The 9,715-nt window shown below is 44.0% G+C and overlaps 1 protein-coding gene across 1 annotated transcript in view; it reads right to left on the bottom strand.

Annotated features, from left to right (window-relative positions):
- Positions 1-3,918: 3,918 nt before the first annotated feature.
- Positions 3,919-9,715, bottom strand: part of LOC101849392 — a 42,137-nt gene continuing 36,340 nt past the window's right edge. The window contains exon 2 of the mRNA XM_005104807.1: positions 3,919-5,281. Coding sequence (XP_005104864.1) covers positions 4,200-4,688 — 489 coding nt within the window. The 5' untranslated portion in view covers positions 4,689-5,281 and the 3' untranslated portion in view covers positions 3,919-4,199. The remainder of the gene's footprint in view (positions 5,282-9,715) is intronic.

The raw sequence follows: 9,715 nt of genomic DNA, 5'->3' as shown, positions 1-9,715 counted from the left end.
AAATAAATAAATAAATAAATAAATAAATAAAGGACATGTGTGCGCTGCCGCTGCGGACAATAAGCCGAGCCGTGACGTCACGGAAATGTGTGTGTGCCAGCGCCAGGGGCGATAAGCCAAGCCGTGAGATCTCCCAGAGATCAGTCAGTGATTGTCCGGGATGATATTTTCCCGCGCCGACCTGGTTCAGATTGGTCAATGTCGTGTGTTGAAGGGTTGAGCCAGGGGCTGGGGAAGTGTGTTGTTCATCTTTGCTATGACGTTGTTGTTGTTGTTGTTGTTGTTGTTGTTGTTGCTGTTGTTGTTGTTCCTTTTTGCAACGTTGTTGTTGTTGTTGTTGTTGTTGTTGTTGTTGTTGTTGTTGGGGTTACTGTCGTCGTATTCTATTGATATATTATCCCTGTTGTTTTTGTTGCTGCTGGTGTTATTATTGCTGTATACTATTGATATTGTTATTACTGTTGTTTTTTATTATTGTTGTTGCTATTGTCGTTGATGTTATCGATATTGTTACTACATTGGTTGTTGTTATCGGTGTTATTGCTGTTAATTTTGCTGTTGCTGTTGTTATTGGTGTTATTGGCTACCGGACTCGTAATCGTGAGGTTGCGGGTTCGGGGGTTCGAGCCTCTGGCCCGACGTTGTGTCCTTGGGAAAGGAACTTTACACGAATGTTCCTCACTTCACCCAGGTGGGAATGGGTACCCGGCCATAGACAGCGAAAGATCTTGTCAGTTTGTTAGTGTTTGAGCGCTTTATCAGCTGCTTGCACTGTATGCTTCCCGGGAAGCTGAGGATGTTTCGGAGTGTTCTATGGTTTGCTGGGGTAATAATGTAGTGTAAAGCGCATAGAGCCTGCTGTTGAGCGGGGGTATGCGCGATACAAATGCTATCTATTATTCATTATTATTATTGTTGTTATTGTTATTTCTGTTGGTGGTGATGTTATTGATATCATTACTTTCGTTTTTGTTTTTTATTTTTGTTTGTTTGTTGTTGGGTTTGTTTGTTTTTTTTTAGGGGATGGGGGTTGGCTGTTTTTGTTGATGTTAACGAAATTATTGCTATTGTTTTTGTTAGTGTTGTATATTTTTGTTGTTATCAGTAACGTCATTTTTATCGATATTGTTGCGATTCCTTTTGCTGCTTTTGTTGTTGTTGTTGTTGTTGTTTTTGTTGTTGTTATTATTGTTGGTGGTGGTGGTGGTGTGTTTGTTTGTTGCTGTTGTTGTTTGTATGATTGTTTGTTTGTTTGTTTGTTTGTTGTTCGTCGCATCTGTCGTTTGTTGTACTTTTGTAGTCAGCCTGGCCATGAACAACAACAAACAAAGCAACAATACACACAACATTTTGATTATCGTTGGCTGGTTGTTGTTTTTTAAAACTTATTTAATAAGCACACACAAAATATCCACTAAAGCCCAGCGGGTCCTTCCGAACTCAAAATCAGTCACTTGGCACCTACAGAGAAAGACATGTGTTGAATACCTAAACTCCAGATGACAAAAAAACAGCCTCCCCCCAATCCCCTCCCCTCCTCCCAAAAAATCAAAATAACACCCCCCTCCCAAAAAAAAAACCCAAACAAAAACCCAAACAAGCAAACAAAACACCAACAAAAACAAAAACAACAAACCCCTTTGCGCCAAAGTCTCCCTTCTGCCAGTGGGTCAAGTAACAAGTTAGTGACCTAGTTTCCTTCTCGTGACAGGCGCAGGTGACTTTGTGGCGCGCTGTGCTCAATTATGCAGATTGTGTTCCACAGACATTGTACAGCCATGATCTACATACTAGGCTAATGGGGGCTCTCGTGGCCTAGAGGTTAAGGTGTTCGCCTCTCATTCAAAAGCCCCGGGTTCGAATTCGGGAAGCGAAAGAATAATTTTCTGCTCTAAAATTGTCTCATTTCACATTCTTTCCTTCTCTCTTGTCATATTCTGTCGTCTGCTTTCGTCTCTACTTTCGTCCCCCACCCCCTCACCTCCTTTGCCCCCTCCTCTGGGCTCCTGACTCTTTCTGCAGCCTTTCTACTGCTACTCCTTGGCTCCTTCTTACTGCAGTCTTTCTGCCACACCCCTGATCCACTGGTAGGAAAGATCTAGACCTAGCCTTCTCGGACAAGGGCGAAAAATCTCGGAGGTGCCGTGTGCAAGTTGCGCACGTTAAATAACCCTTCGTGGTCCAAAATCGATAAGAGTAGGCTTCGGCCGCCACTCGGTTCAAGATTTCCAACCAATTGAAAATGTTTGGTGTGTCCCGCGCGCTAATATGACCTTATGCAGTTGTGAGCGCCGTAAAACACTTTCAACCCCCCACCCCAAAACAACAACAACCCCACAGCAAACAAGCCATGTACATCTAGACAAGTGTGGTAAAGAAACGCGTGGCGCAACTTATTGTCAAATCGCGACCCTAAAGCTGTCTTGTGGCATCTCCATATTTAATAACAGTGAAAAGCACCTCTAGGTACAGATTGACAAACATACAAAAGAAGTAGAGGAAAAATGACGATAGTAAGGATGAGGAAAGAAAAAGCAGCAGTTCCCCTTATGTTGTTCCAGCACAGTATGAGCATGGCATTGATAAATCAGCCCATTTCACCCTTCCTTCTTTTTTGTGTATGTTACTCTCTTGTAAAACCTCTAATCGTCTGCACTTATATGACCTTTTTGTTTTGCAAGCGCCGTAAAACTCATACTAAAACCAAAAAGCATTTCACATGACACCAAATATTTCTGAACGACAGGAGACTGACTAGATATCTAAACTAACACTCAGTCCCTCCAATGACTCATTCACCTGTCGTTACTGTCAGTCCCTCCAATGGATGAAACTGTCATGTCGCTTAGGTCTCTCCCAATGTTTATCCAAGTTGACCAATGGGTAACAATAAGTTTTCAGCTGCTGGTGAGGAAAGCGTGTGATCCGTCATAACCTATAAGCCCCGCCCACAACTCAGTCCGTAAACCCAGTCCACAACTATGGAAGTCAACACAAACTGGCGACAGAAGTGTCGCTCGTTCACCGAGTGGTGGCGACCATTTGTTTGTTTGACTATGACACTTGGTCTTCCTCGTCTGACACATTTGTTTGTTTGACTATGACACTTGGCCTTCCTCGTCTGACACATTTCGTTTTGTTTTGACCTTTCCCAGAACCATAATTTGAAATTGAAAATAAAACTAACAAGAAAAAGTCCCACAAAAACCGTCCTATCTTCTCCCCCGTTTCGAAAGAAATAAAACAACAACAGCAGCAGCAGCAACAACAACAACAACAACAACAGCACATTTTAATCAGCTCTAGGGCAGTCCCAAGCATGCAACCACCTCCAGTTGGGACCTCAGGAGTAAATAGTTTGGTTTATTTTATTTTGACCAGTCCTGCCTAAGACGGCCACCTGTCTTATATGACCACTTTCCCCTCGACAATGCGTGACCATCTTACACAGGTTCGACTGCAGTAATAAAAATAAGAAGAAGAAGAAGAAAAAGAAGAAGAAGAAGAATAGTAGTAGTAATAATAATAATAATAAATAATAATAATAATAATAATAAATAATAATAAACAATAATAATAAATAATAATAATAATAATAATAATAATAATAATGTTAATAATAATAATAAATAATAATTATAATAACAATAATAATAAAAATACTACTACTACTACTACTACTACTAATAATAATAATAATAATAATAATAATAATAATAATACTCAGACACACACATACACACACAAACGACACACACGTACACACAAACATATACACACACATACACACAAACACAAACACAGACACGCATGTATGCAAACTCGTAAAAAACACACATACACACACAAACACACAAGCACACAAACACACTTTTCACACACCCACACCCTTCGCAAAACCAAACACTAACAAAGAAATCGTAATTGTCAGAGAACGTTTTATTTCCAAACTTGATAAAAACCACCTTGATGAATGTCTTTTCTTTTCTTTTTTTTCGGTTTCTGAATTGAGTAGCGCGGTATTGATCTTAAAGAGCTGCCCACTCTTACAGCCTCACATCAAATGTAGCGTTGTGTAAGTAAGTCTGTCCTGACAATTTTCTTTACCCCCTCCCTCTTCCCCCCCCCCTCCCTCTCCCCTTCCCCCACCCCCTTGTCCTTTCCGCCGATCTGCCAGCTGGTATAGGCCAGTGACGTCATTATCTCTGCCCTAGCAGCAGACGGACGAGCGGGTACAGCCTTGACATTCTAGACGAGGTCAAAGAGGGGTAGACTCCTTCCGCTTCCGGCGTTCTAAATATAGACGGTGGTTCCTCCCGCTGTTGCTGCAGACGCCTGCGCTGTACGAGGTACCTCTGGTGCTGCAGTTGCTCATGACGGGGCAGGTTACTTAGTCGCTGGTCGCTCAGAGACTGTGGCTCCAGGTCGCTGCTACCCATTCCTCCTACACTACCACCATCACCAACTCCTCCTCCTCCTCCTCGCTTCCCGAACCGGATGTAGTATCGGAAGACACGCCTCCTGCAAGCGTACCTGACACATCGCGACAGCTCGTGGTTGTCATTCCCCAGTGATTGACATCCCTGGCCACACCCCTCCTCACACATGCCCGTGTGGATCACGACGCAGAGAAGGAGGAGAAAGATGTAGGTGAAACTTTTCAAAGTCATGTCTGAGAAACCCTTCATCTTGTCTCACACGAAAGCAGCCAGAAACGGGGTAGAGGAGTTCCTTACGAATAAATTCTGTCTGTTTGTCCAAATTCTTCACGAAAGCTCAACGAACCAGAGCAAGAACACACACGGACATTGAAAGAACACGAAATGATTCAAAAGTCCCCCTTGTGTATGATTTTTCCGTATCAAAATACGATAGCCTTCGTTGATTGAAGAAACCTTCCCGAATACCGAGGCAAGGCAAACTCTTCAGTGTGTTGAAAAACCGCGTAAGATCACAAGTTGTTGAACTCGTGTAAGATCAAGACGCTGATTAAATAAACAACTTCTCCTAGAATTCACTTGGGAGATTTTCTTGACTGTGAATAAATATAAGAAATAGATAATAGAAGCTGAAACGCGTTGTGTTGGTTGAAGATTTCTGCCTGACTTTTCAAAGACTCGCAATAAAGTTAACGGTCAGCAGATTTGTACGAGGGGTAGGTTTGTGAGTTGGTTGAGGGGAAATCTGTTGTCTGGGGTCGGTCTGTGTCCTTGTCGTCTGTTCGTAGAACGGAGGTAGTGGGCCAGGACGTCAGGTCAGCAGGTTTTTGAGGTCAAGGTCACTGGGGAGATAAGAGAGAAATGACATGAATTAATGTTGGGAAGATAAACGTGCTTGTTTTTGTTTTGTTTTATTTGCTTGTTTGTGTGTATGTTTGTGTGTGTGATAGAGAGAGAGAGAGAGAGAGAGAGAGAGAGAGAGAGAGAGAGAGAGAGAGAGAGAGAGAGAGAGAGAGAGAGAGAGAGAGAGAGAGGGAGAGAGAGAGAGAAAGAGGGAGGGAGGGAGGGAGAGAGAGAGAGAGAGAGAGAGTGTGTGTGTGTGTGTGTGTGTGTGTGTGTGTGTGTGTGTGTGTGTGTGTGTGTGTGTGTGTGTTGTTGTTGTTGTTGTTGTTGTTGTTGTTGATAATGATGATGATGATGATGATGATGATGATGATGATGATGATGATGATGATGATGATGATGATGATGATGATGATGATGTTTTGGTGTCGTTGCTGATAATGCTGCTGCTTTTGTTGCTATCGCTGCTATTTTGATGAGGCACTGGGCCCAGAACGTTCCTATCTTTCAGGAGAGAGAGAAAGAGACCAACAACTAACTGTTTCTTCCTTTTTAGTCTCGCTCCCACACTGCGAAACTGGTACCCAAAGATTGGTGAAGCCATTGTTTATTGGTTGAGGTTATAAATCATCTCTCGAGGGGAGATGCTTTTGTAATGAGATGTTTGGCTAAGCACATTGTTGGAGCCCCCTTGGAGCCCGTAAAATGACTGTGTTAAGCTGTCAAACACTGTTGTTTATTGCGTCGTTCTCAGTGCGGTTGGGTCCAAACGGTGGCTGTGTGTGTGCGTGGGCAGAAGATGATTATTCGGAGACGTCTCCGGCGTGCACCCAGGAACTATTCGGAGACGTACTCCCGCGCAAAGATGCACTGCTTTTGGGGGGGGGTCAAACTGCGTATTGGTAGCTGCAGATCACATATAGAAACTAAAACTGTCGCAAATCAATTATTTTCAAGAAACTTTCAAACTTAACTGCAAAATACCAAATTATGGGTTAAACCATAAAAAGGCTAGGTGTAGATATTTCCTACCATAAGATCGAGGGTGTGGTTGTAAAACAGCAGTAAGAAGGAGCCATGGGGTAGCAGTAGAAAGGCTGCAAAAAGAATCAGGAGCCCAGTGGAGGAAGAAAAGGGGTTGAGGGGGTGGGGCCAAGAGATGGAGACGAAAGCAGACGACGGAACATTGCTAGAGAGCAGGAAAGGAGGTGAAAGGAGACATTTTTACAGAAGAAAATTGTTCCATCGCTACCCGGATTCGAACCTGGGACTCTTGAATTAGAGGCGAACATCTTACCCACGAGAGCTCCGAGTTACATACAAAGAACGGAAGAAGCAGTGATACAGAAGATAGATGCTTGATACGAAAGCAGGATTGGAGCAAACATACCACAGCGGAGCATTCGCTAACCACAAACAATTCGATTCGAACAAATTCCAAAATAACAACTTTTTGTTTTGGTTTGGTTTGGGGTTTGTTTTTTTCCCTGCCACTGGAAACAACAGTTTTTGAACACACACACAAAAAAAAAACCAAATACGAAAAAAAACAAAAACATGTCTCTTAGGTTTTTTAGGCACTCGGACAAAAGGACGGCCGCTTTATCGCTGTGAGCTGGGCAGTTTTGTGTCCGGTGGTGCATGGTTCGCTGTTCCTCTCCGGACGTTGTGTGTGGGTCGCGTGTGTGCAACGGGCAGTCTGTCTCTCATTACCTAACCCTGAGCTGATGTCCACGGCTGGCCATTGGGGCACGCTGAGAGAGAGGGGGGAGAGAGAGAGAGAGGGGAGAGAGAGAGATAGAGAGAGAGAGAGAGAGAGAGAGAGAGAAAGAGAAAGGGAGATAGATAAATAGATAGAGAGAAAGGAGACTGATGACCACAACTGGACATTGGCGCACGCCCAGGCCGGGTTATGGCGCATGCGCAGATGGAGAGAGGGGGGAGGGGGGGTAGGTAGAGGGGGAGGGGGAAGAGGAGAGAAGTAGAGAGACTGGGAAAGAGAGAGAGAAGGGGAAGGGAGGAAAAGAGAGAGAAGAGTGACAGAGCGGGAGGGGGAAGAGAGAGAGAGAGAGAGAGAGAGAGAGAGAGAGAGAGAGAGAGAGAGAGAGAGAAGGATTATCTCTGCGATAATAAAGTATTATCTTATCTTATCTTATCTTTTGTCTTATCTTATCTTATCTTATTCATGTAGCCAAGGCCAAAGAGTCTCCATTGTCTCCTTCTGATAGCTCTGCTTAGAGATCTAGATCTACTGCGTTTTAAATAATCTATTTTAAAAAACCAACAACAAACAAACCAGAAACAAACCCACACCAAAAGGAACAGGAACCGGTTTTGTTTCACTCGGCAACTAATCTATCCAATTATTCCAATACCTACCATCAGCTTAAAAAAAAAAAGTACAAGGTGCCGGGAAATGGCAGTGGTCAGGAGAGAGATGGTTCTGGACAGTGCCGCCTGTGGCCTGGCTTTTGGAGGAGAACAAGACAGAAAATGACAGAGGAACTGGAGAAATGGCCGAGCTAGGGAGAGGGGAGAGGGAGGGGAGGGGAGGGGGTGGTGGGGGAGGAAGACAATGTGGGGGCGGAAACGGGAGTGCGAAGGGGGCGGGGCAGGGAAGGGGCGGGGCAGGGGGGCGGGGCAGGGAAGGGGCAGGGAAGGGGCGGGGGCGGGGGAGGGGGATCGGGATGGGGGCTGGTCGGGTTGATGTTTGGAGATGAAGTCAAACCTATTCTGAACGTGACCTGTAGAAGACAATTACATGTTACATGTACAGACGACCATTTCATATCTGCTTACACCCCCATATTCCCACCCGTATAACGTTTTTAAAAAACATTATGAGCCCATTCCTGAAAAATAGAAACATCGCAATGACTACCAAAATGAACGTTCTGAAGTGCTATGTATGGTCAACCCTTCTATATGGCTGTGAATGCTGGACAATCACTAAAGACAGTGAAAATAAAATAGAAGCAACAGAAATGTGGTTTCTTGGGAGACTACTGAGAATATCGTGGAAGGAAAAGAAATCAAATGAGGTAGTGCTTGATGAAGCCCACGTGGGACGCTCAATGTTAAAAACAATCAGGAAACGACAAAGGCAGTTTTTGGGACACCTGAATAGACATAAAGGTCTTGAACATCTAGCTCTCACTGGCAAAATTGAGGGCAAACGAGGCAGGGGTAGGCCCAGAACAACCTACTTAGGGAACCTAAACAAATGGGTAACAGGGAAAGATCAGGGAAACGTACTTTTTTTTTAGAGCATCCGAGCAAAGGAATGAATGGAGAACCATGATCGCCGATGTCTGTCGCAGATCTGGCACTGGGTGATGATGATGATGATGATGATGATGATGATGATGATGATGATGATGATGATGACACTTCTCAACGCGTCCACCTGTCTAAAACGACCACTTTTCACCTCCACAATAGGTGGCTGAACAGGACAAATTATGACTACAGTAAAACGTTACATTGTTGGGAGAGGCATTAAACCTAGATAATTTCGAACGTTTATCGATTAGGTTTAGGGTTGACCGCACCAGAGATAGATAGATAGATAGATAGATAGATAGATAGATAGATAGATAGATAGATAGATAGATAGATAGATACGAGAGAGGACAGACCGGAAAAGAGGCACAATGAGACAGTCAGACAGACAGACAATAAACAGACAGACAGACAGACAGACAGACACACAGAGAGAGAGAGAGAGAGAGAGAGAGAGAGAGAGAGAGAGAGAGAGAGACAGAGACAGCACACAATATGTCTTGCAATGTGTGTAAGTGCCCTTACGCATGTGCGTTCGTGTATGAGGGCCGCTGCACACTGCACGTGCCTATACTTGTGTTGTCGTCAAACTGTTACTAAAACTAAAAACAGACATTAGCAATTTGTATAAGGCATTCAAAGAAAAGCATAAAAATAGTGGCTTCAAGCTTGGGGGAGCCAGCGATAAAGTTTCATTTCCTCAAAATCGCACTGCACAGCACTGCATATACCCGGTGCTCATTGGCAAAATCGGTTCGGTTTTGTCGTCGGGGCTGGCCAGATTTTCCTCCTTTGGTGGAGAAGAACTACCATCGTGGCACAAACCGGACGAAATCGACGATGGCCTCCAAGGACAAATTATGAAATATGTTTGTTTTAAAAAAATTCAAGGCCGCGAGTCGGCCGATCGGAGTCCATTTATTTATAATGTGCACTGGAGCCTCAGAAACGCAACCGAACCGAACCTAGGCGCCTAGAACCGAACCAATCCGATCCTCCGAAGGGCACCGTCTATTACGTACTGAAAAGTATAACCCCCCCCTTCCAAAACAAAAAACAAAAAAAAAAAACTCTTGAAGTCTGAATCCCTGTGTTGTATGTTACTCGTATGTAGCCTGCCATTAGGCCATTCATTGCCCTTCTCTCCTGAG

This window comes from Aplysia californica, unplaced genomic scaffold (genome assembly GCF_000002075.1).
Source record: "Aplysia californica isolate F4 #8 unplaced genomic scaffold, AplCal3.0 scaffold00437, whole genome shotgun sequence".
Taxonomy (NCBI): Eukaryota; Metazoa; Mollusca; class Gastropoda; order Aplysiida; family Aplysiidae; genus Aplysia; species Aplysia californica.
Note: the sequence above shows the minus strand (reverse complement) of the source record. Positions and strands in the feature narration are given on the sequence as shown.